Source organism: Rhinopithecus roxellana, chromosome 18 (genome assembly GCF_007565055.1).
Source record: "Rhinopithecus roxellana isolate Shanxi Qingling chromosome 18, ASM756505v1, whole genome shotgun sequence".
Lineage (NCBI taxonomy): Eukaryota > Metazoa > Chordata > Mammalia > Primates > Cercopithecidae > Rhinopithecus > Rhinopithecus roxellana.
The window spans coordinates 61,371,151-61,398,403 of record NC_044566.1 but is presented as its reverse complement, the minus strand read 5'-3'; the positions used below and the strand labels follow the sequence as shown (position 1 = coordinate 61,398,403).

Sequence of the window (27,253 nt, the reverse complement as noted above, 5' to 3'; positions counted from 1 at the left end):
TTTTTTCTGGGTGGCGAGATTTTAAGTTTTATTCACTTTACAGTATTTTTAAAATGCTTTAATGTAATAGACATATGCTATTTTTCTGTCAGGAGAAAAACGTTTTCACTTAGAAAAGAGGTAACAGAAGCAGTAAAAAAGAAAAACTAGTCACTAACTTCATTTCTGCTAGAATAATTCATATTCTCCCCCATCTCATTTTTTAAATTAGTGACAAAATCAACAGTTTAGAAATGACACCATAAGATGAACTTTATTTTAAAGCTCATAAAAGTGTTCACAATCAGTTACAACAGGATCGACATTTCTTCCATTCCACACTTTCACATGACAATATACTGTATAGTGAGAGATAAATTTTAAGGTTTTTGTTCTGCATGCTGCTAACACATTTGACTAGCTTTTGTTTTACTCATTGAATCTTTAATATTAAAGCAAAAAGTCATTTTCTATTGGACAGAAATAGTTTTAGAAAGCCCTTATGAAGTCAGACTTAGTCTTGTTTATAAACATCCACACCCACACACATGCTGAATGGAGAGCAAAATGCAAGAAAACTACCTTGGCAGGAACAAATGCTTAAAGATTTTAATCACAGCCCTCTTGAACAAGCAGTACAGTTTTTTTCTCCAAAAGACAAAAGTCAGTTTCATCCTCAGCGATGCAAATGGTGAGACTGCACAGAAAGCTTAGTAAGAATCACAATTCCACAGGAATCTGAAAGCTACCAAGGCAATTTTCCCTTTTAGGATCATAAAGACTAGACTTCAGCTTTTTGTCTTTTTCCATATAATACACACAATTTCTAAACATCCTTAAAAAAGAAAATATAAATAGTTTCAGTATGTTATGTAGAGTCACATACTATGGCAAAAATATTTTATTAATTGAAGGAATAAGCCAATTTAATGTCATCTAGTCCAAGTCCATATTAACAGAATTTTTCTCATTAGGGTAACATTCACCATTCTGATGTGGAGGTTCAGCACCAAAATTGTTTTTGTCTTCTAAATCTTCTTCCTTTTTATCAATATTTGGGCCATTTGGAGTTCTTTCCAGCTTGGGTGATTCAATTTTTGGTTTTGGTTGTGTTACAACGGGTTCACACGTGTTGTTCAATTCCTGTAAGAAAATAGTTATCATAACTCAGATCCATCCAGTTCATTTTCCACTGCTTCTCCACATACCTGACCCATTATTTTTCTAACAACTCCAATTATACATCAAATAATTACATTTTCTCATTACACTTGCCCCAAACCACAGTTTACAGTCTCACCAAAAGAGAGTATTAATATTCTTCTATGATGTGTTAGGACTATGTACTTACATATATTACTTCCTTCAATCCTCACAACAGTGTTAAAGGACAGAAATTATAATCCCCATTTCATGGAAGACAATGGTTCAAAGAGGTTATTAAGTAACTTCAAGATCAGGAAAACTAGTGAGGAAAGAGCTAGAATTCAAGTTTATAGCTTGAAACTGACAGTGCTTAAAAGGGTCACTTTTCCTTGACCTTCACTGTGTTTGAACTTTATTCCAGAAGAACACTTTTCCCAGTTTCCTTCCAGCCTCACACACAAGACCTAGAATTTCCTAAGGCCTTTTTCCTTAGTTTGTTCCCCTATAGCACTTAACATCTCTGATAGATGACACAGACTTGTTTTCTGTTGGTCTCCTTCCCATTACAAGATGAGTTCCATAGGGTCAGAGACTACACTTTGCACACTTAATTGTTTAATCCTGAGAACAAGGACTGGCACATGACGGGCTCAACAAATACACTTGTTGAAATGAATGAATAAATAGAGGAGTGGAAAATTTAACAAACTTACGAGGTCTTCTGTATTTCGTGACAGAATAATAAACTAAGAAAAGCTGGTCTCAGTCAGGATGAGGTAAAAGATTTATAGGAAAAATGGCTATGTTGAAGGTTCAAATGACTGCAACTTGAGTCCGTAAGCGAACCCAGCAGTGAACATGAGACGGTAACACTCACCTTGATTTTTATTTTAATTTCCTGGGCACGTACAACTGGATCCTGATCAAGACTCTTTTTAGCCTGAGCGTTCATGACGTTATTCATCCATTCCATCACTTCATTGACAGACTTCTCAACTTTTTTCATTTCAGACTCATCGATATGGTTGTATTTCTCATCCTGAACAGAAATAACATGGTCATTCTGTAGAATTTATTGAACATTTCATTTGACCCAACTTTCCAGGAAGTTCAAATCTACCTCTAACCTCAAATCCCAAAATCTCAAAGTTAAGACTATTCACAATGATTCCCAGCTTAAATGTTAGCTTATTAAAATCTAGGTTAGCTTCCTCCCTATGTACGAAAAGACTGACTCACCTTATTTCTGAAGTCAGCCGCTATCTTGGCATAGTGCTGCAGCCTCTGTCCTAGTTCTGCAAACATTTTTGGCCGTTCTTCAGCTTCCTGAAACCGCACTTTAACAGGAGTGCCAATTTTCTAAAATAAAATGTAATAAATTAATAGTTATCATAATTTTATTTTAAAGTCTCTAGTTTAAAACACAAGTACCACCTTTCAGGGGGAGAAAACGACCTACCATTAATTCTTCCAACTTGTCAACATATGCTTGTTTAGCTTGGTCCTCCCCTTCTTCATACAGCCAGTCTTCAGTTTCTGTGAGGAGTCTCAAAAAATTTTGATGATCCTTAACACAAAATATGACAATATTAGTGGCACTCATACTTCAGAATTTTTCACAACAAAACAAACGGGCATTCTCAGAGGTATTCTCACACTAGGTAGCTAATCGTATCTAGGAAGGCACTCTGATTTGGCTTCTCTGCCTTGTTACATAAAGACATCGAAAATGGCTCTCATTGACTTAAAATATTTATCTTAGAAGCCCAATCTGTACTATGAAATGTGGTTTATAGAAGAGCAATTATCTTCTTACTTCCCAAAAAAACCCGGGTCTTAGTAATTTTTTGTTAACTTACACAACTATCAAATACTGAAGGGGAAGCTATACAAGTTGCCAATCACTGAACACACGAAAAAATCATTCCTAACCGGTTCATGTATGGTATGAACTTCTCCTCTAGCCCTGGGAGGTCCTGCCTGGTTCAGTCATCTCGACTTCAGAGTCCCCACCATAAGAAATTCAGAGAATGTCAGGACACAGCTAAAACTGAAGTATGTTACCAGGTAGCCCGGAGACCTTAGAACTATTAATAAAACAGACTCCAAATTTCACTTTAAATGATACTTAACTAAATTCTAGATTTTTATCCAGTTTCTTTTTTCTAAGTCCTATCTTTCATAGTTGTGCTTTTGGGATTTTCTCAGAGCCATACCAACTGGGAGTCAAGAAAAGGCTTAAGGGGAATAACGGGGCTTAGTAAGCTCTCGGAATGACACATTATGAGATGAAACAATGACACGAAAGCTACCAAGGCAGCAGTGTCCCTGCATTTGAGGTCTTTAAAAGCAAAGATTTTTCTCGTATTTATCCTAGACCCTGACCCTATGACAGTAATGCCATGGACTCTACGTAAATATTTGATAGGGTCTCTCTTCTAGATGGTAAAAATGAAGAGTTTTAGGGGTAGGCTAGTACAAAATAAAACTGCTCATCACCAATGAGCCTCTATCTCCATTACTTTTGTTTTCTGTTTCCAAAAAGTTCAAGTTATCTGAGTAAAGGCTTAAGCCTCAACTGTCCATTCTGATATTAAACTCTTTATATGAGACTACCTGAACAAAAACAGAGCTCTAAGACATACCTGCTCACATATAAATTTTTCATATGGTCCACACAGCTTGTCTCTGAACTCATACACATATTCCTCAACTGCATTTTTAGCATCGTTCCTTTCTTTTTCCAATTTATCTTGCATTATCATCTTACCCTGTCAGGAAACAGGAAAGGTTAATTCCAGTCTTCTAGTTAACTCAAACTAAATTTTAAATGTGTAGACTCTGGGGTTTTAAAAAACATGATACAAAACAAATTTTAGTGTTAACACAGTTCCAATTCATACCTCGTCAAACTCTTCCTACAAACCCAAAAGACATTTCTGTTTTCTAAATACTCAGGCTGAAGTTTGAATTTTTTAACATTGTAACAGATTACACAGACTTCATATTTAATGCTAAAAACAGACAAACAAACAAACAAACAAACAAAAAAACCAAGCTACTGCTTAAATGTAATTTTGTTTTCTTGTTTATAAATGGTTGTCCATATTCGGATTAATACTGGCCAATGTATAACAGCCACACCACTTTGCCACATTTTTAAATCAAAGATAAATCCATGGACTACAGTTTATTGTTAAATAAACTCCTAAATACAATGTTCCCACCTCAGTATGGAAAAACCAAATCTCAATTATTTCACATATTATTCTAGAATTTCAGACTACTAAAAACCACAATGTATTTTAATAGAAATACTTAGTGTGCCATGAAATACCAACTGTACTGTGCTCTGTTACGATTTACTGCCATCCAATTTTTTCACAAGAACTCAGCCAATCATGTTATATCAAGCATAAAATTATCTATGGCATAGATCTCTCTAATATGAATACAAAAAAAAAAAAAATTCATCAAACTTGTTAAAAAAAATTAAACTGTAAAGTTCATTAGTTTTGGCTTCATCCTATCCCTAAAACTATATAAAACTTGGGATGAGAAAGAATTATGGCCATTTATCTACTAGAAATATAGGTAACAGGGCCAAGAAACTAAACATATTTCAAAATAAAAATATTTAATTGAAGTACTTACCTCTGTCTCAATATACATGTTAAGAAGGTCTTTCCCTAACTGCCAGACCAAGTTGGCTTCAATAGGCAGCTCGACATTCACCACCTTTATTTTGGGCTTTTTAGCTTCTGGAGGCTGGTCAACTTTTTTTTCATTTGCCTTAGGAAGGGGAATAAAAAAAAAAGGAAAAAATTTTCAACAACCCACTTGGAAAAACACAAAAAAGATCTCCTCACACTTACTGATGACTTGGGCAAAAATAAAATCTCTGAAAATCAGAAAGTTGGAAGGGTCTACAGAATCACCTAATTCCCGCTATTTTAAATCAGGGCTGCTATTAAATATGCCATAGCTTCCTTCGGGAATTCACCGGGATATTTTTCTCTTCTCATATTGAACAATCTCTCCTGCTAAAGCTTTCACAAGTCTTTATTTTCTAACCCCTTTAAATATTCTTGTAAATCCCATGAGTCAAAAAGTGAAAATTACTAAATTATTCTTATCTTTATAGATTCTAGAACCTGTCACCTAAGGATAAGCTTCGACCAATGCAAAACAGGTTAGGATCATCTTAATTCCTGTAATATTATAGGCCCTATATGCCAGTATGCCTGCTTCAATTACAACTAGCACTACGCTGATGACTGCCTTTTAAAATTTCCTTATTGAACTTGGAGTAATATATATATATCTATCTCTACTCCATACACACACACACACACACACACACACACACACACATTATTCTTACTATCCACCTTTGAATTGTATCATTTCTCATAGCGACTTTGCAAGGTAAAAAGAGATAACAGTCTTAAAGTAGCAAATGGACTGATGTGACACATGCCAATCATTTATGTAGTTTTTTCAAATTATGTAAATACAGGGCTAAAGAAGTAAGTATCTCCTGTGGCCTTCAATTTTCCAAGCCCTTGCTATGCATTTCCATTTCTGCAGGTTCCTACTAATACAAATGACAAAGAACACAACTGAGCAGACTCAGTTCTATGACAGATCAGATGACAACCACGGTGTGTGAACATGTATCCTGTAGGTAGGATGGTAAAATGGGAAGAGACTAGCCCATGAGGCACAATAATCATAGCCATAGATAATTCTGAGGAGTTATAATGGATTAAAAATCTTAGGCACTTTATCGAAGAAAGTGGGTCTAGAAAGTTCAATGACTTGCCTAAAATTAAAGAGACGGAACTAGATCCCATGTTTCAGAGACTGATCTCAGTGTTCCTTAGAAATCACCTATCAAGTGCTATAAGCTGTATCACTATGGATGAACTAGGCAGTCAGCCTGCAGTCCTCCCTCCACACATCCTTTTCCTTCTAATGCACACCACCCTTCAATATATTATGCATGCTCTGAGGGCATGAGCCACAGGAAAGAAACATGAATCCAATCAAACACACACCTAGGAAGACAAGAGCAACAGATGTTGGGAAACAAATGCATAACAGTACATGTATGGAAGTTAAATCAAGACAAGACAACCTGATAGTAACCAATTAAACCAACTACTGACAAAACCAGCACCACAAAATGGCATTTCAACACAGAATGGATGAGGAACCCTCTCCAAAGGGGTAATAATGTTCCAAAAGGCTTCAGACTAGTGGTCACACCTACAACTAAGGAGCATGAGATCCTACCTATGTCATGTTCTAGACAAGTACTAAGACTCTCAGCAAGAGCTGATGTGTATGCTCATCCCAAGTCAAGGGGTGTGCTATTGAAACTAAGCAGCTATTTTTCCAAATAACCACCATCATCATACAACTTAACAGCAGAAAACAGACAGCAGCTTTCAGAAATCAGAGTCAGGACCCATAGCTCACACTGGAGCCCCCAGGATCAAGGAGGGGACAGAAAAATTAAAGACTGGAAACTTTTACATAGTATAAAAACCTATCCTGACCCAGTGAAAGATTCTGTAATTTGCCTGAGGGTAAAAAAACTCTACCCTCAGAATGTAAGAGAAGCCAAACAACCAAGAGCAGGCTAATTATTTACATGTAACTTGTACAGAAAATAAAGTTCTACAAAACATATGGTGATTCACAGTTAACAACAGAAATTTTTCAATATCCATCTGACCATGACTCTTAAAGGTCTGATTACAAGCTGTCATTTTCCAAGGGACACAACACCACTATTTAAGTTAGCTTCCAATACCTACTGTGGAAGCAGGACAAAAAAATAATTACCTTGAAATGCAATCTGGTTACTACCAGACCACCATAATTAATTTACTTAAATTTGACCGATGGCTTGAGAGGAGAAAGAAGTTTACTAGACTCCTATAGCCCATGTATTTATCAACTGATTAGTTCAAGTGAAAACTAATCATGTAGCCCTGGGAAATATCAAGTTCTGCCTTTGGTATTAGAAGATACCTCTGCTCTTTGAAAGACAACAAACAGTATACATTGGTCTCTTGTTACTTCGAGTGGCAGTTAATCAAGAGAAGCTTTTAGGTTTAAAGCAGGATATTCAATTCCCTTAACTGAACTTAAATACCTCTAACTGGTTTTAGTTGAAAAATACATAGAAAATCAACAGAAAAAAATCCTACACAGAATGAAATTATTTGGTGCTTGCTCTTGAAACTGCAATTTAATGATATCATTAATGATTACATGTTGCAACATTGTCTAATGGAATGAACTAGAAGAGTCACTCACTTTGTCAGCATCTGGGATTTTGTTTTCTTCTGAGGTAAGTTCAGGTGAAGGGGGAGACTGTGAGGTTTGTTGAGCATCAGTTTGTACCTGGGGCTGTGTTCCAGCTTCACTGTTGTCTTGCTGGACATTTTTCTGAAATGAAAGCCCAGGCACAAAGGATGTAGAAAGCAGGTGTACTTGTATAAATTTCTAAAGTTATAGGGCACCAAAGACAGTACACTCAATTTCTGAAATCTTAACAGGTGGGGAGAAAAGGTACTGGATAAAAACAAAATGAACACAAAGCACTTGAAAACTTCTGTAGATATTCTAAACCTGTAAAAAATTCTTTGAATGACAGCAGTTAATATGGTTAAATAACACAAGCAAGCATTTAATTGATGTGGTAAGAATCAAGAACTCTCCCTTAGGAAGCTCATCTAAGCTTGCACAGATACTAATTCTCTAAGGCACTGGAAATAGATTACTCCAGGCCTCTTTCCTAGAAACAAGCTTCCAAACCTATTTTACCAGCAGCCATCATGGATCTCAACATATCTCCATTTTCAATATACTAAACAGTTACATAAAATGGGCAATTATCAGTTATTTCGGAATTCATCACTTCAGTTTATAGATACGCAAGACTCACTCTGTCCCCAATTTTTGTGATCCAGCTATAACCAGTAAAGAATAAATGCTACATAGTAACAATCCTAATTAAAAATTTGGTAAAGAAAAAGAAGAATGAACCCTAAGAGTCTCCTAATTTTCTTTTTTAGTAGCCCTCAATCCCTAATAAATTAGTGCTTGCTTGATCTTTACCCATCTTTGGAAGAGGGCGGAAATATTCTAGGTTAACTACTTTCTGCCCACACTGAACTCTCTCATATTTTTCTTCTCTTAGCTTCAAGATTCTAAGATAGACACTGAAGTAATTAGAAACGAGGCATTCCTGATATCCAAAAGGTACTAAAGAGATTGAGAAAGTATATGGCACTCATCATTTAACCAACTACTGTACATTAGAATTTTTCTAGATGAGAATAAAACTAAGGTTCAGAATGTTTATGTTCCTTAGATGTTCTAGAAAGGTAACACAGTGATCACTAGAAAACACACTTTCTCACTTCTTTACTAAAACACCACACTGCCTCCCTCTTAAGCTATTTCTAATTATTCCCTAGAAACAAACTGTAATTACTGTAATACTTTAGCTTCCTAAAATTCTTCTGTTGACCACACAGAACTAGCACTCATGCTAATGATAACAACTCTTACTATATGCTACACAGACACTTCTCGTCCTTCCTCCCACAATACAGAAAACCATGTAAAAACAAAAACAAGTTCTAAAATATCAAAGCCAATTTTGTCATATAATTTTAGAAACTTTAATATTCGGTAGCTATTTCAAACAGTTTTTGTAGCAGTCTGTTTTTTAAGTTTCTTAAACGTCAGTCAACGTTCGACTTCTCAATGTGTGGTCTACATCTTCAAAAAACCAAAAAAATCCCAACTCAATGAAACATCACCTACTCTGTCATATACTAGTTACTTCAAATTAAGTTACACAGAATTTAGTCACAATTCACCAAATTTCAAGCTGTATATGACCACTAACTGGCAAGTGCTATTTTCATTACCTAAAATTCTGATCAAAATTATTTATGAAGGAAAACATTCATTTTAACCCTTCCCTACCCACTTCTCCTATAGCTTAGAACTAAGTCAACTCTACTCAAACACAAGGGTTTATCCACAAACTTACATCAGCGTCTGTGTTTTCTGGTGGTCTCTGATTCAGACACTCCATGTCAGCTTCAGAAGACATTTCATTCTCCTCAGTTGGGACTTTCTCCACCATAGATGCCGTAGAGATGGTGAAAATGCCATGGGTGTTGACACGCACTTTGACTTTTACCCTAGATTTTTCTCCATCTTTCTGTGCAGAAACATTCTGAACTACAAAGCGGCCTAGAACAACAACAACAACAATCACAGAATCACAATTTTAGAATTAAGTCTAAATCTGTAGAGGAGGCCAAGTAGGGTGGTTCATGTCTGTAATCCCAGCACTTTGGGAGGCTGTGGTGGGTCACTTGAGCCCAAGAGTTTGAGACCAGCCTGGGCAAGATAGTGAGATCCGTGTCTACTAAAAAAAAAAAAAAAAGTACAAATAAAAACATAAATAATAAATTAGCTGAGCTCAGTGGCATGCACCTGTAGTCCCAGCTACTCAGGAGTCTGAGGCAGGAGGACCCCTTGAGCCCAAGACTTCAAGGTGGCATTGAGCTGTGATCACATCACTGCACTTCAGCCTGGTGACAAAGTGAGAACCTGTCTCTCAATAAATCATTAAAAATCTATCTGTGTAAAGGAGACAGATAAGAAAAATACAAAACCTAAAAAAAAACACCTGCTAACTACTGCTGTTTTAAAATTTTCTACCCAGTCTTTACCAAATTGAAGTCCTCTAATATATAATTATGACTTCTTAAAATGTATATACTTGAAATTAATCTTAGCATGCCATAAAAGCTTTCAAAGATAAGGGCACCCTTATAACTATTTTATTTAACACTAGGCAAACACTGAGTGTAAGACACTGATAACAAGCAGTTCTTGCCTCCTCCTACCCTACTTCTCCAAATGGGTGAGCACAAACTAGACATGAAAATCTGTTTGAAAGCATAAGGAAAATGATAGCAAGCACATGCTGAATTTTAATCCTATAACCTTTTAAAGAATACCATTCTTTTGGTTAAATAATCAAAACATTTAGCTGTTTTAAATAAGGGAGGTGAGCCAAAATCTGTATGAAAGTCTGAAATTATTATGTGTAATACAATCGGGTTCCAGAACATTACTAATGGTTAAAAGTGTAGACTTTAATCCAGACTATCTGAGCTTGAAACCTGGCTGTGTGACCTGTTACAAAAGTTACCTAACTTTTCTATGCTTCTGAGGATTGAGTACAGTGAGCACTTACTACAGAAGCAAGTGCTAGGTTTAAGTTATAGCCACAAATAAGTACTTTTACTCTAGAGACCACTGAGTCAAAAATAAGTACTCTGAACCTATTATGTGCGAAGCTCTCAATGAGATTTAACTGCCTAGTATTTAAAGTGCTGTCTATATAAACACACAGAGCTACAGATTTAATTACAATGTCACTGAAAGATGAAAGAATACACCTTGATTAATTGTCAAATCAGTAGCTGAGGAAATATTTCCCAAAAGATCCATCTATCTAAAGAAACAGCATTTCTTCTGGAAAGTGGGATGTAAAATGGCTCAAGTATGTGCGACGTTTTCAGTTTCAATCAAACATGAAAAATTAGATGCCATGCCAAAAAGCTGGGATTTTATCTTCCACACAGTAATTAATGCACAGATTCCAATTTATCAAAATCTTACAAGTCTACATGCAATGATTTCTTTTCCTAACAATAAATTCATGAGAACTGTTTTAAAAACAATACATCACAACTCTGGGTCAGAACATTTTAGCCTTTAAAGTAGTAAGAAAGAAAACACAATTGATCAGGTTCGACTCCTTCAAACAGTTTATTTATGAAAAGGTGTGAGGCAAGGGTGTGTCCTGAAAAGACCTAGCAATATTGGCAAATTTCACCCATGGTCTGGGAAAGAGACTTACTATGGGTAAAAGTAGATGGATGGTGTCAAGTGTCCCCCCAAAATATGTACCCAAAAAAACTTATCTTTAGAAAAGAGAACACAAAGGTACACTTGAGAAGTAGATTCCCAATGGTCGCTAACTCAGGTTTTAAATTAGAAGTAACAGACTACAAATAACACTTAGCCTAGAGAAAAACTTAGTATTAAAAGCAGGGATAATCCTTTACATACAGACTGTATCATCAGAATAGTGAAAATCCTAAAGCGTTCATATATATATATGTACACATATATACTTTCAAGTAACGGCAAAACTCCAAGTAACAGCAGAACTACCAAGTCATTCTATCTCTAGACCAGATGACTCAATAAAATGAAGTTATTTCTCCACCACCATTATTCTAAACGGAAAATGTCTTCACACAGAATTATGTTCCCCTCAACATCGCTAAGAATAAGAAAGCTTTTAAAGTTTGTACAATGAATGAGAAGCTAAGTCTTTAACTAAAAGAGTAAAATATACACAGTGAACTGCTTACCTATTTTTGCTTCTGGATATGGAACTCCTTGGGGATCAGAATAGAAAGCTTCTAGCTCAAAAGGCCCCCTTCTCAGGAAGGTGAGAACTTTGGAGAAAGGAGCAGCATGGTTTCGACTAAACACTTCATGAACACTGGAGAGAAAAGAAAAAGGCATTGAGCAGATGAAGTACTTAAATATGCTTACTGTGCTATACAAACAGAAAAGAGACTTTCTAAAATCTTTATCAATTCTATCTCATCATTTACAATACCAAAATGAGAGAAAGATTTTGATAGATTTGGTTGTTGAAATATTCCAGGTAAATTAATGACTCCCCACTAGAGAAGTCATCTGTTAATTTTTCTTCTTTACATTAGAGTATCTGAATGCTATTTTCTGCTACATACCCTTCAGTATCTTCTGAATCGTGGTTCCAGACCAGAGATATTGGAAAAGGAACTGCATCTGTGACGGAAAATTCTCTAACTTTAAATGCCGGGGAAAGGATTGCACACTTAAAAAAAAATAAAATAAAATTATCATGAGCACATGAACACTTCCCAGTCATCTTTTAATATAAAACTGAATTCTAATGGATGGACAGGGGTTTTTTTTTTTTTTTTTTTTTTTTTTTAAAAAAAAACTCACATTCCAAAATCATTTCCAGTGTATTTCATCTAAACAAAGAATTTATTTTACCATCTAAATACTCTGCCAATTACTAGGTACAAAGACAAATAATATATCTTAAGATAATGACAGTTAATCAACAACAGGTTTCATGGGGATTAGGAAAACAGACTGGTCTTTCTAGAAATGCCTTGCTGACAGCAATTTCAAGATCACTTTTGAATATGTACACATACATACACGAACAGTTCTGTCTACACTGCTTTCCAAATGTCTGAGAAACCCCCCAAAGGGCCATAATGTTGATATTTTCAAATAATTTTGCAAATGAAGAAAGCAAAGGTAAATTCAAATTTGGGAAAGGCAACACCCAACAGATAGGTAGACAATTCCCGATTTGGACAGGACATATAAAAATAGCTAAATAGATGATTAAGCTGAATAGACCAAAAAAGATCATCATTTAGAATAGGATCCTTCAAAAGAGAGGCCAAAATTAGCTCTACTTCTGAAGAAAATATAAACTTCCAATACTTGAAGGAATCAGAGTTAATTAAAGGAGGCATATTCCATTATGAAGAAAAAAGCAAAAACAAAAACCCCATAGAACAGGATGGATAATACAACGGATTATCATTAATAATTAGTATCTACATATTCTTCCTTTTATAAGTATACAAAGGCAGTCAGTCTAAATACCTTTGTTTACAGAATCCTGTTTTATATTTTAAAAACTGCCAACTAGCTTAAAACTCAAATATGTTAACTTGAAACTTTATTTACAACTATTTAGATCTTTTTTGACTGTAATATCCTAAATATGAACTAGTATTTTCTTTTATAGCAAATAACTTCTAGATTTGGTGTTTCTCACCAAACTAACTTCATGCTTCTGGGCTGCCTTTTTATCTGATAGGCAGATTAAAACTCAATTTGGGGGTAAGAGAAGGTTATCTATTTTCTAACACCATTTGTTAATACTCCTAACACCCTGAAACTTGCCCCAAATCAATTCCTTATTATATCCGATTAGCATTCTAATTCCCTATGTGCTTTGTAAGTAACAACTGCCACCACCACACGGTTTATTAGTGTTTCAGCTGTGTTTTCTGTGATATCCTCTGAATCATACCTGTTTTTGATTCTCAGCTTGAGAAACACCAGCTTGGTAGTTCTTTTAATTGAAATGTACTGGATCTTTTAGATTTGAGTGGCCTTATCTCCCTACAGTTTTACGGGTTTGTTTAAAATGTCCTTCTGCTACCTAGACACAGGTCTCTGTTTATTATCCTACCATGATGACATACACTGGAAACTGTTTAAGGACTGTACACCAAGCAAAAGCAGAGTTGAGAAAGTACCTGTAATGCACATCCTCTGGCTACTGCTTCATCTGCATTGAGTGTTGTGCTAATATCTTTTCCAAAGAATTTGGCAATTCTTTCTTTCACAGCTGGAATTCGTGTAGCACCTCCAACTATCTCAACTGCACTCACATCTTCTACTTTGAGATGAGTTTGTTCCATCAATGAATAAAGGGGTACTTCTATCTTTTGCAGAAGTTCAGCACAGAGTTCTTCAAATTGTGACCTTAGCAAATAAAAACTTGTTTTTAGAAAGGTTAAGACCAATATCCTGTCCTACTTTTGATAACCCAATGAATTTCATTATTTTCCCCCTCAGACACCCTGGATCCCACATGGGCCAAGTTTAGCTGTACTGTAGTTTACAGCTCTTTTGTCTTTGCTAAATATACCAAACAGGTGCAGAAAGATAATGAGGAAGACAATCAGTTCTCCTATTACTCAAATAAATCATTTTATATTGCTTATGACTGCCATTTTACTTCTAAAATTTTTCCCCTAGAGACAGAGTCTTGCTGAGTTCAGTGGCACAATCATAGCTCACTGAGGCCTCAAACTCCTGAGCTCAAGGGATCCTCCCACCTCAGCCTCCTGAAAAGTTGTGACCACAGGCATGTACCAACAGGTCCAGCCCTTCTAAATGTTTTGATCTGATTCTCATTACTTTCAATGGTTATTTCCAGTCCCTGCACAGTATCTCTGTGAAACCAGTATTCAATTACTGGCCCAGAAATACTAAAAAGTGAAAATACCAAGAAGACTTGAGAGTAGTACTTAGACCCACGAGAGTACTTAAAAAAGGTATTTTTAAAAGCTCTCTTCACAGAAGGGCCCCTAGAGCTAGTGGTGATAAAAACAACAGCATCTCCAGCCACAGGCATGTAACACACAATTCTGAAATGCAGGCCAAGACTCACGACACCCACTAGAACTGACACCTGGGCTAGTTTCAAAAAAAGTTCCATCTAATTAATCTGTAGAATTCAAGACACACCTGTTCATCTTTCCGGAAACATCTTTGTCATTCATAAAGCATTCGATATTCAGTGGAAGGTCTGTGCTGTTAGAGCTCATTAGCTTTTTTAGTTTTTCACACTCCTGATACAGACGAAGGAGTGCTCGTATTTTGGATTTTGCATCCAACTTGTACTTAGTTTTAAATTCTGCACAAAAATATTCCACTAACTTTTCATCGAAGTTTTTTCCTCCTAAGAAAGGATCAAAAGCTGTTCCCAGTACCTAATTTGGTTGAAACAACAAATAGTCTGGTTATTTTCAATCACATTTGTAACTAGTATCTTCAATATTACTACTCAAACAATTAAAGACTAAGAGACTCAAGACTATATTTAAATTATAACATGAAATCCAAATCAGTCAGGAATAAATCTCGAAGATATTTTTGCCTTTAAATGACTACATAGAAAATAACTGCAAAAGCCTCTTCTTTCCGAAACAAGAACACTTAAAGAGTATGCTAAGACAATTACATCATCTTTATGGAGATCAACCTTAGCAACCGTTTCTTGTTAACATCTTTACCTAAAATAAAACTCTTCATTACCAAAAAGAAAAAGCCTAGTAAAGAGGCTCAGTAGCTTAAAGTCACAACACTTAATGTGTTTTGGACACTGAGTTCCAGTGTATGACTTTACCTTCAATTTTCCCTTGTTGAAAGCACAGGCAGACACTTGAAAAGCTGAGTGTCCCATACCAACAAAAACCACTATCCGAGGTTTCTCATCCAGGCTTGGGAGGTCCTGCTTATAAATTCCGTAATTCAAAGCAACTAGAAAAAATAAGTATGTTTCAATTCCTCGGTTCACATTTTCTTAGGAATCTCACTGTTACATAAAATTACACATGCAGGAAGCTTGACTATTAACTTGAAACAATTAAAGGTGAACACATTACATTCCTTTTATACCTGACTTCACACTGATTTTCTTGGAATTAATTATTACTCTCTTTCTGATTTCAGAACAATGCTCTATCGCTTTGCAATATATGGAGATGTGCTAGACAAAACATATATGGCGTGAATACAGTGAAACATAACCACGTGTCAGAGTATCAGACTCATTATACAATACTTACATTTCAACCACAACCTGCTAGGACACTGCTTATCCAAAAAACTTAAGAATTTAATATACAACTACAGCAACTGCAGTGCCTACCAATTTTCTTTTAGATCCGAGGTAAACAGCTGATCAACCCTAAAGTCTGGTTTTCTTCTGAACTTTAAACAACCGTATTTCTAAACATGTATACCTAAGAACGCATTTTTACTAATATTTAACAGTTTTCCAAAAACCTAACAAATATGTGAGTAAAACTTTTCAGCATAAAAACTGACTTTTTTCCTTAAGTGATTTTTTGTTCATCTGTAACCATAATAAACTAATGAAAGCTCAAGGAAGAGATGCTGTGATCACCACTGTATATCCACAATACCTAGCATAACACATTCAGATAGTACAGGCTTAAAGCAATATTTGATAAGTGATCACCTGTCTACAGTTCAGTAAATTTTTTTTTTTACACTAAACCAATTACTTGTAAGCCAAGGCAGTTTTAAAGCCCACAATTTTAAGCTTGTGGGAAAACTTGTTTCCTAACTACAAATGCATTGTAAGGAAACAAAGTTAAATTCAATCTACATTTTCAAAGGAAGAAAAAACATGAAAGAATTATCTAATGAATGCAGATTCATAAGGTTGATAAAGTACCAATTTCTCATTAACCATAAGCATTGTAAGAGGTAGATTTTTTTCAAATCTGACTTGATTTTTTAATAGGCTGTGTTTCTGTACCTATACGAAAGTAATAGCACTGAACATCCATAATTCTGATAGTGTATTCACTTCTACATGACAAGTGCTTTTTCCTTACCAGCTGTCATGTCATTCATAAGTCTTAAACAGTTTAGGCCAACAATCTGTGCAGCATCTAATACAGATCGCCTCTCAGCATCTGTAAAGAAGGAGGGGACCTACAAACAAACAAACAATTCTGAATTATCTAGAACACAAAATATACTTAGAAATTCCTCACAAACCACTTATAAATTCACAACAGTCCAGCTAAGTAGGTGTCTCACCAAGTCACAAAACAGAAATAGGGTTTTAGTTTCCTGCAAGCTCCTTAACCTTCAGAAACAGTAACTACTTTTGAAAAGACTGTCCCAAAATTACAAGATCAAAATAGTCTTTATTATAACCAAGTTTAAGCTGAAATAAAAATTAATCAGGAGTTTCGTAAGACATATTAAAAGTTACATAAATCTAAGAGAAAACTTGATATTAAAGCGGATCAAATCTGCTTCCAAACTAGTCATAAGTTTCTATTGGCATTAGGAAATTATAACACTAAGTCAACATTTAATTTTTAATACAATTAAACTATACGCAAAAACTACAGGAACTTAAAGAGCGAATTCTAACACATGCCAGCCACCACCCTTTCAGTTCTGCTATTCAGAGGTACTCCTTAATTCAGTCAACGTGTTAAGATTACAAAATCACTTTGTGGCACAGCCTTTTGATTCTCCTAAGAGTAAAAACAGCTCAGGGCTGAAGTTTCTTACAGCATTGACTTGTGCTATTCTAGTTGTCATTCTTTTTGACTGCCTTCTAGTGCAGCACTTCAGGATACTACTATTCAGGAAAAAAAGGATCTAACAACACATTCAGAATCATTTCAGTGCAAAGTACCTAAGTTTAGTATAGTGATTTTTCCAAGTTGTCCAAAATATTTGTAGATACTTGAGAGAGAGACATGAGCAAGAGCAAAGGTAAATCTCTGCTCACCTTTCAAATCAGAACACTTCCTCCATCAGCTTCTCAGTTCACCACGGGAAAAAAAATTGTGGCAAAAAAAAAAAAAAAAAAAAAAAAAGGAAGGGAGAGTGGGGAGGGAGAAGCCACTGACTTGTAACTTAATTCCTTAATTTGGCAGACATTAAAACAATTCCCATCTTGCAAGGACAACAGGAGAAATGTTAGCCCTTCTGCCTCATTCATTCATAAAGGCTTCTTGCTGACTGATCTCAGCTGGCCACATTGCTCATACTATTGGGCAAAGACCATGCTGTATTTAAGTCCAAAAGCATACCCCACAGCATATCAAGAAGTGACCCAAGACATCTGGGTGAGCAGAATTTACCTTTCTGGTGTCCAGAAAAAAAGATGACTTTTGTTCATTTCAAGTACCCCTTGATAGTCTAACTAGTAATTGTCCACTGAAGGTAACAGGCTTGCTAGTGCTAAAAATTTAGCTTTCATCACTACTGGTAGGCTACATTTTAAAACTCCTAATGCACTCATTTCTCAACGAAGGGTAGAATTCTTTCACCTGTGAAAAGCTCCTGTGTTAAATGTACAAGCCGGATAGTGCAGCAACTAACTGTATCAGAATACTCCCAAATGGAACCAGTCAAAATCTGTATTTTCAAAAAGCCTCACACGAGATTTTGATTTCCAGTCAAGAACCTTTGCAGCTTCTGGCTAAAAATACCACTCAAATCTACTTTGTAATGCTCTGGAACACATGTGAATACAGTCCAGTGGAACATGATCTCTAGTAAAAGAACAGCTTTCACACATTTGATACTTAAAAGTAATACAAAGAATGCCAAATGAAATAAAACACACTGCCTTGCTGAATTATACTTACTGAAATAACACAATCTGTTACTGGTTTCTTGAGGCTGTTTTCAGCAGTTTCCTTCAGCTTAGTCAACAACATGGCTGTTATCTGCTCCACACTAAATAGATGTTCTTCACCCATGTACATCACCTAGATTGAAGGGAAAAGATGTTTTAAACATTGTAGTACTTGAAACTACATGCCAGTATTAAGCTTCCAAATATTAGCACACATTCCCTTCCATAAAATCTTCATTTTTGTAGTGGTTTTGAAAAGAAGGAAGAAAAGGAGGAGAAAGGGAAGGGGCAAGAGAGAAGGGGGAGAGAAAGGAAAAGAGAAAAAAAAAAAGGAAGAAAGAACTTCTACCTAAAGACGAAGGGGAGGGGAAGAACGCTAGGGCAGACATACCCCACCCAAAGTCTTAGTCAAAACATTAAAGAAGGTAGTAAATTTCCACTCTAACTGAAGAGATGAATCACTGGGATAAATATTATTGTGTGTTGATCACAAGACAGGAATACCTCTGCAAGTTTAAAAAAAGATTCCTGGTGTTATTACACTATTGCTCTCCCCACAATTGCAACTGGGCTGTCTCAGAACAGACTTTTATTTGATACATGAACACAATGTCGACTTTTCTTCCAACATCAAATAAACCTCAATTTTATAATTGCCAAAAAGTCAGAAGAAACACAAATTAAGTTATAGCATATATACTACCATTTGAATAATTTTCAAAGACAATTTAGCATCTATCTACGATACTTTAAAAACAGCTGAATAAAAAACAAAAAGACCACCTGGTGTAATTAAGAAATTTGAGTAGTAACTCAAATAAGTTCGTCTTTTTAAGTATTAATAAGTCAGTATTTTTCTCTATGGATGGATGAAAGAGTCTCCTATCAAGGAATCTAAGGTTGCTCAATTATATTACCTTTATTCCAACTCCACCATTTTTCAGTGGAACCAAATCGTAACTCAAGTTTTCCTTCTCCTTTTGAATGAAGGGGTCATTGAACGCTCGGCCATGAAATCTTTTGAAGTTAGACACCGTATTGTTTGCATGAGTGATTTGCTGCAAAAAGAGGTTTGAGATTTTAATTTTTTTTCTCTAATTTCACCACCTACCAGTACTTTCTTTTTTTTTTTCCCCCCCACCCCGCCCCCAGCACCAGTACTTTCAGTAATTTTATTTAGTCACTTTACAATTCGAACCAACCCTACGAGTGCACATAAGCTGCCCTGAGGCCCGCCCATCAGTTTCACTGAATTTCCCATCTATGAACAGATTTTATTTATACTTTTTTCTTCTCCTATAGAAAATGCCAGAAGGTAAGCAGCAAGACAGAACAAGAAGCAAAATAGTGTGACTACAGACTTTAAAGCAGATTTCAAAATCTGCAAGATAAAAAGACAGTGAAACTATCACTAAAGGCTCTGAACACACAAGAATTTTATCACTTCTTTCATTCCTTTTTTCCCCCACTAAACTTGTGAAGTTTTATACCCAATGAATGAACAGATATAGTAGCACTATAGTCAAATTATAATTTTGTTTAAAAAAGTTAATTTTTATAGCTGTGCATGGCGGCACATGCCTGTAATCCCAGCTAACTGAGAGGGTGAGGCAGGAGAATCGCTTGAACCTGGGAGGCAGAAGTTGCAGTGAGTCAAGATAGCACCATTGCACTCTAGCTTGGGCAACAAGAGTGAAACTCAGTCTCAAAAAAAAAAAAAAAAAAAAGTTGATTTTTATAGTCTAATAAATTGCTAAGTGGCCAGGATAAACATTCTGTGCCAGAAAATACATGGATCACTACTTTTCCTAGCAACAGCATGAAATGCTAGTTATCTACACCAAAAAGGAGACTGAAGAGTAATTCAAAAAGTTTCTAAGTGACCCAATGTTTTCAACAGCATGTGCATATTGTGAAGACTTGAGAGCCATGGTTTTTAAAAACAAGACACTGAACTGCTATCTTACACAACTGGTGCACATGTTTGTTAAACTGCTGTAAGAGATGGTGTTTTTTTAATCCATAGTTTTGGTTAAATATTTTAGGTAAACTCTAGATTGAAAAGCCCCACTTCAGAGCACATTTCATTCAAACGTACCTCATATGAAACAAGAAATAACTCTAAGATTGAAAAGTAAGAATTCTGAAATTATTAGCTTAAAAATAACAAAACAGTCTACTATTTACTTTTTCTCTTACCTAGTTCTTTGAATAAAGGAAGAATACAGTTAGCTTGGCAGTACTAATTTTCAAACAACATAGAATTCAAGCAAGTTGAGGTCTTAAAATTCCTTATGCGTCTAAAACTGAGATGTAGTCTACTGGTCAAATGTGAGTCTCAACAGATCTTTCTCACATAACCACAAAGATGTAACAGAATTTTAGGTCTAGGCTATCAATATCCTCAATGGGCACATTTAGAGGATTGTTACAACTGAAGACCCACTATCCTTTTGAATACATCATTTTGAGTGTGCCTATTTCTCCTTTCTTTTTTCACCCCTTTTTGTTATATCGCTCTTCCAATGTAAAAAGGAAATAAAGTTAAATCCAATCTAGATATCCAAAGGATTGGAAAACATGAAAGAATTTTCTAATGAAAGCAGATTCCTAAGTTTGATAAAGTGCCAATTTCTTATTACAACATAAGCATTTTAAGAGACAGATTTTTGTTTTTAAACCTGACCTAATTTTTTAATAGGTCAGTACTAAATACATTCCGTAACATATAATACAGTACTAAGATACAGTTCAAAATGTTCTTTTTTAGCAACACTATTTTCTGTATTTAGAAAAATGTCTTCTATTTCAAAGAGCATTTCATATATCTTTTACTGCTTTTCTCTACACCTCCAAGGGGCTTGCCTAGATCAGTGCTGTTCAACAGAATTATATGTAAGCATAAAGGGGAGCTACCTACATAAACTTTTCTAGCAGCCACACTAAAAACTAGTAAGAGATTGGATTAATTTCAATTAACTTACGGCAATATATTTTAAAAACTATCACTTCAGTAAGTAGTCAATAAAAAAAATTGATGAGATACCATACTTTACTTTTCAATATGATTAAAAAGTAAAAATCTCGTGTGTTTTATACTTCACATTTTGATTCAGACGAGCCACATTTCAAATGCTCAATACAGTACATAGCTACTGTATTTTTTAAACAGCACAGGTCAGGACAAAAAGTTCTCCCAGTCCTGAAAACTGGCTAGCGTATGTAGAAAGCTGAAACTGGATCCCTTCCTTACACCTCATACAAAAATCAATTCAAGATGGATTAAAGACTTAAATGTTAGACCTAAAACCATAAAAACCCTAGAAGAAAACCTAGGCAATACCATTCAGGCCACAGGCATGGGCGAGGACTTCATGACTAAAACACCAAAAGCAACGGCAACAAAAGCCAAAATTGACAAATGGGATCTAAGTAAACTAAAGAGCTTCTGCACAGCAAAAGTTTAAAACTATCATCAGAGTGAACAGGCAACCTACAGAATGGGAGAAAATGTTTGTAATCTACCCATCTGACAAAGGGCTAACATCCAGAATCCACAGAGAACTTAAACAAATTTACAAGAAAAAAATCAAACTACTCCATCAAAAAGTGGACAAAGGATATGAACAGACACTCTCAAAAGACATTTATGCAGCCAACAGACACATGAAAAAATGCTTATCATCACTGGCCATCAGAGAAATGCAAATCAAAACCACAATGAGATAAAATCTCACACCAGTTAGAATGGTGATCATTAAAAAGTCAGGAAACAACAGGTGCTGGAGAGGATGTGGAGAAACAGGAATGCTTTTACACTGTTGGTGTAACTGTAAACTAGTTCAACTACCGTGGAAGACAGTGTGGCAATTCCTCAAGGATCTAGAACTAGAAATACCATTTGACCCAGCCATCCCATTACTGGACGTATACCCAAAGGATTATAAATCATGCTGCTATAAAGACACATGCATACTTACGTTTATTGTGGCACTATTCACAATAGCAAAGACTTGGAACCAACCCAAATGTCCAACAATGATAGACTGGATTAAGAAAATGTGGCACATCTACACCAAGGAATACTATGCAGCCATAAAAAAGGATGAGTTCATGTCCTTTGTAGGGACATGGATGAAGCTGGAAACCATCACGCTGAGCAAACTATCAAAAGGACAGAAAACCAAACACTGCATGTTCTCACTCATAGGTGGGAATTGAACAATGAGAACACATGGACACAGAGTGGGGAACATCACACACTGGGCCTGTCGTGGGTGGGGGGAGGGGGGAGGGATAGCATTAGGAGATATACCTAGTGTAAATGACGAGTTAACGGGTGCAGCACACCAACATGGCACATGTATACATATGTAACAAACCTGCACGTTGTGTACATGTACCCTAGAATTTAAAGTAAAATAAAAAAAAAAAAATTTTCCCAGTCCTACCTTAATTACTAAGTAACCTGAAAAGGCTTTTAAACACGTAACTTCTTAGAAATTCCTTTTACAAAAGGAATCTCTTAAATGAGTGTCATGAGAAAATTCACACGAACTTAAAATGTCGTGTATAATTTCTAAAAATTAGATAAATGAAAGGCAGCAAAAAGTTACTAAAAGTTAAGGTTGGCAGGCTGGGTGGTGACTCACACCTGTAATCCCAGCACTTTGGGAGGCTGAGGCAGACGGACCACGAGCTCAGGAGTTCCAGACCAGTCTCACCAACATGGTGAAACCCCATCTCCACGAAAAATACAAAAATTAGCTGGGCGTGGTGGCACGTGCCTGTAATCCCAGCTACTCAGGAGGCTGAGGCAGGAGAATCGCTTGAACCCAGGGGGCGGAGGTTGCAGTGGGCCGAGATAGCGCCACTGCACTCTAGCCTGGGCGACAAGAGCGAGACTTCATCTCAAAAAAAAAAAAAAAAAGTGAAGGTTGGTAGATTAGAAAGTTAAAGTCGATCTTAATAAAACAAGAGAAAGGGAACAGAAGGAAAGAGTATCATCATCTGAAGGTTCATAATTACATTTTTAAAACTCAAAAATACGTAAGCTTAAGCACACTTTATCACCCTCTTCTATGTCTCCTGAGATTTTCCTTTTAAAAACTCCCCCTTAAAAAGTGATCCGAATTCTTTCAAGGAACATACCTGATTTTTGGCTGCAACTCCAATTGTTCTATTTTTTGATCCAAATGATATGACTGACCTAGAAAAAAATATATTTCAAAAATGTTAAAAAGCATAAATGTTGATATTTTGAACTGACGAGAGAAAAATTCTAATATAAATGTCCTACCCATGAGGGGGTAGGGAACAAGCATAGCACAATTTTAAGGTCTATAGCTTTCATTAGATACTCAAAGGGGGCTTCCACTTAACTGCTGCTCTGAGAATCCAACCTAGGTGGCAGTTCTACCACCCCAAAAACGTCTGCTCATGGCTCAGGAATCCTCCAGGTCAGGTTCCCAGTTATTATGAACCGAACATTAACTTTGAAAATGTTTTAAATACATAAAGGGTATTATTAACTTGACCCTACACACATGACTAACAAAAAATAGGATGTGACTCTACCTTTCAGTCACCAACTCTGTACAAATCTAAATGTCATTGTCATACCGACTTTTGTTCTGATATACCAGCTGCTTCTTTAGGAATCAAAAGTTTTTATGCAAACGCAAACAAATGAACCCAAGTTACACCTCTGAAGCTTAAGAGCACAAAGAGGTTCCCATTTGGGAGATTCTACCGGAGAAAGAAAAAAATGATGCACAACAAGTACCACCGCAAAACAATATAAACGTCGAGGAAAAGGAGTAACTAATCAGTTACATCAAATCTGCTTTGAAGAGATGGGAAGTGACTTGTAACCGTGAGACAACCTTCTCAGCCACCATGGAAATGCAACCGCACAGTAACCAGAGCAGAGACAAGCTCAAAAGTCTTGTGAGGAGACAGTAAGTGAATTAGGTTTTCGATTAAAGTAGTTATCTAATTCTGGATTACTAATTCAAATATAATCTAATTTTGGGTGAGTTACTCCTACCTGCTTAGGTAGGAGTAACGGTAAATGAGATGAGCAAAATGGGAAAATACTGACGGCATTAAGTAGCACCTTACAGTTTAAATTTGCTGTAATAGAAACATCCTCGAACTACATTATCTGAGCAAGTGTTAAAAAGGACAGCATCCTAAATGCCAGAGAAGTGTCCAAGCAGAAGCTAGACAAGAAACCGTCCAAAATCAAGAACATCATTGTAAGTTCAGAATAACTATAGACGTGCAGAATGGATCTACTCATTTTCCTAGGGGAGAATCAAATTAATTGTACTAAATGGCAATTAGTAGCTGATGCAATAATGTCAACCATAGTTACAGTTTAACAAACATATTAAGGGCAACTCCAGCCCTCAGTTCACATTTTTCAGGACCATACTTTTTGTCTTTGGTTTCACACAGTAGTCACTGTATAGCACAATTTTTTTTTTCCTACTCTCCTCTGAAAAGCTTTTTCTTTTATTGGATCGACCAGAACAAAGTATAAACTGCACCTAAGCATGAAAGCCTGAAATACTCTTTTCTTTCTTACCAAACTCCAATTGAAAAACCTTAACACAACCAAAAAACAAACTTATATCTGCAGCGGTAGACGTGCAGGTTGCTCAAAACAGTCTTCCTAACGTTACTAACATTGCCAAATATTTTTGCCTCAGATTTTCCACTCAACTTTCATAAACGTTCTCAGCACCCAAATAATTGTATTAGCCCAGTCATTCTGCCTTTGGATTCAATGTTTTCACTTTGCACTTTTCATCCTGGGCTTGGGACATTTGAAAAAAATTACTAGGTACAGTAATTGCCTTGAGATGGAAGCATTTGTTTTCATCAGTGCACATGCAGATATGTTTGTATATATTCTTGTACGAAAATATCCCTTCACGAAACTTGCTTTTTAAAATGTTGCCCTTTGCCCACCCTAGGCTCCCACAGAATATTTAGTTCAGTGACGACATCCATTCTCTTGTGGCGTTCTAGCCCAGAAGTATGCAATTTTTATTCTTTTACATAAACTGTGCAAAATTAATTTTAAAAATATGGTTTACAATTCCTCATGAAAGGCAAAGAGCAAAAACGAGGACGTTTACATACAATGTAAACAATGATCCCGGGCATTAAGGCCAACAATGTTAGCAACGGAGAGACTGGGTAAAAAGAGGTGGGCTAATCTTTCAGAGGACTGCTTCCATGGTCGCTAACAACAGTTCGCCTGCTCACTGGACAAGCAGCGACACAAGCTCTGGAAGCTTCCAATTCATTTAGAGATTCACAATGCGGAAGAAAAAGCCCGGCTCCGCGGTGCGCAAAGATATGCGCGGAGGGAGGAGGACAAGCTGGAGGCGGCTCAGCCAGCTCAGAGAGGCCGGGTGGGGCTATGGGGGCGGCCGCGAAAGGCGCAGGCTGCAGCCTGCCAAGACAAGGGAGTGAAGTCGCGGGCTTTGCCGCAGCCCGACCCCCAGGAGATTTTGAAATCCCCCAGTAGGAAGCCCGCACAAAGTGACGACCCGGTGTCTCGACTCTGGGACTCCCTCTCGCCCTCGTGAATCCCTGAGACAATCCCTTCTCCAATTCGTGGTGGCAAGCCCCGCATCCCTCCTCTGGCCGGGTCGCTGGTCCGTAGTTCCACGGAGGGATGCGCCGCTGCCCAAACGCCTCCGTTTGCCGCGGTGATCGGTGTAGCCAACCAGCTTGGGGTCCCCACACTAAGGGCCCAGAACCTCCTCCCATCCACCCTCGCAGGCTCCTACTTACGGGGTGCACCGATCACTGAACTCATTGGCGATGGTCTCGATGCCCCCGGCCCGGGCCACCGCGATGTAGCAGCTCTGCGAGCCCACGTCCAACCCCACCACCGACATGGCCGGCTCGCGGTCCGCCTCCGCCTCGGGTCTGGGTCTGCGTCCTCCGGCCGCCTGCCTGCTCCTCCTGCCGCCGCTTTCTGCCCGGCCGCGTTCGGCTCCGGCCCGCGGGGTCTGGCCGCTCCTCTGACACTCAGAAGGACACACAGACAGACAGCCTGTCAGGCAGGCGCCTCCTACTCCCGATGACAGCGGCGGCTGGCAGACGAGAAACCCCGGGAGAAAGCCGGGCTCAAGTCTCCGCGGGTCGCTCCGCACCTCCGGTTGCCTGCCTCACTCTGCCGCAGCTCGCACACCGTCGCCGGGGCTGAACTACCGACCCAAAAGGGGAGGTCCCACTTCCTCAGCCTTATGTATCGCACTGATCAGAACTTTCCAGAATCTGCGGCATTTACTCACCGGCGCCTCCACCGGCCCCTCCACGTGCCACTTCCGCTTCCTTCTTCTCGAGCCTTCTGGAAAGATTCTACCCAATGGGCGGCCGGTCCCCCGAGAACGGCCGCCGTTGCCATGGCAGCGACAGGGCCGCTCCCGTGCCATTGGCTCAAGCCTGCCTCCGCCCACTCCCGCCCTAGCCGGAGGCATTTTGCTGCCCTAATAAAACAGGCAACGAAGAATGACTCCAAAACTCGGAATAATCACAGTTTGCTACTGGGAGGTGGTACCCGACCCTTAACTCTAAAGGGAAGCTGAACGGGCAGAGAGAGACCCCAGACACCAGGATGGTGGGGAGGCCGGCCAGCTGTCCGGAGAGCATGTTGGGAATCGTAGTCCGGCCGGGAGAAGTGTACGCCTTGCATTCTGGGATGTGTAGTCCTTGCCGCAGTGCTTGCTGGGACCCGGCTTTGTCTTCTGGGACTCGCGGGAGAGGCTGGGCTGGGTTCTGTCTGGCGCCTTTGCGCGGGTTCCCTGGCAATAAGCGTCATTTTGTTCGTTTGTTTTGTATTCACTTCTATTATTGTCTGGATTACCCGGACAACTGGTGCGTTACGACTTAGGAGAAGGAACACCAGTTTAAACCGCTTATGATAAAAGCAAAGGGGTTGTGTTAAGTGTTCTTGTATTCATCAACCAG

At 37.6% G+C, this 27,253-nt stretch overlaps 1 protein-coding gene across 3 annotated transcripts; it reads right to left on the bottom strand.

The window, feature by feature from the left end:
* Positions 1-226: 226 nt before the first annotated feature.
* On the bottom strand, positions 227-26,690 carry HSPH1 (heat shock protein family H (Hsp110) member 1). 3 transcript variants are annotated; one of them, XM_010367072.2, is made up of 18 exons: positions 26,578-26,690; positions 23,411-23,468; positions 19,177-19,317; positions 18,270-18,392; positions 16,488-16,587; positions 15,248-15,381; positions 14,587-14,831; positions 13,590-13,818; positions 12,006-12,112; positions 11,616-11,749; positions 9,206-9,411; positions 7,456-7,587; positions 4,780-4,917; positions 3,771-3,896; positions 2,585-2,692; positions 2,365-2,484; positions 2,003-2,164; positions 227-1,122 (listed from the first exon to the last, which is right to left on the bottom strand). In XM_010367072.2, the coding sequence occupies exons 1-18, from the start codon at positions 26,688-26,690 to the stop codon at positions 916-918; spliced, it is 2,583 nt and encodes an 860-aa protein (XP_010365374.1). In that variant the 3' UTR covers positions 227-915. The 3 variants fall into 3 exon arrangements, with proteins under 3 accessions (XP_010365374.1, XP_010365375.1, XP_010365377.1); XM_010367073.2 differs by having other exon boundaries at positions 26,072-26,620; XM_010367075.2 differs by lacking the exon at positions 7,456-7,587 and having other exon boundaries at positions 26,072-26,617.
* Positions 26,691-27,253: the final 563 nt, after the last annotated feature.

Bases quoted from the DNA above. Each gene is read 5' to 3' on its own strand.
- HSPH1 (XM_010367072.2), bottom strand. From the start codon at position 26,690: ATGGCAACGGCGGCCGTTCTCGGGGGACCGGCCGCCCATTGGGTAGAA. The intron at 16,588-18,269 runs GTAAGTATAATT...GTTTGTTTGTAG, and splicing joins TAACAGATTGTGTTATTTCA to GTCCCCTCCTTCTTTACAGA. The intron at 2,485-2,584 runs GTAGGTCGTTTT...ATTTTATTTTAG, and splicing joins ACAAGTTGGAAGAATTAATG to AAAATTGGCACTCCTGTTAA.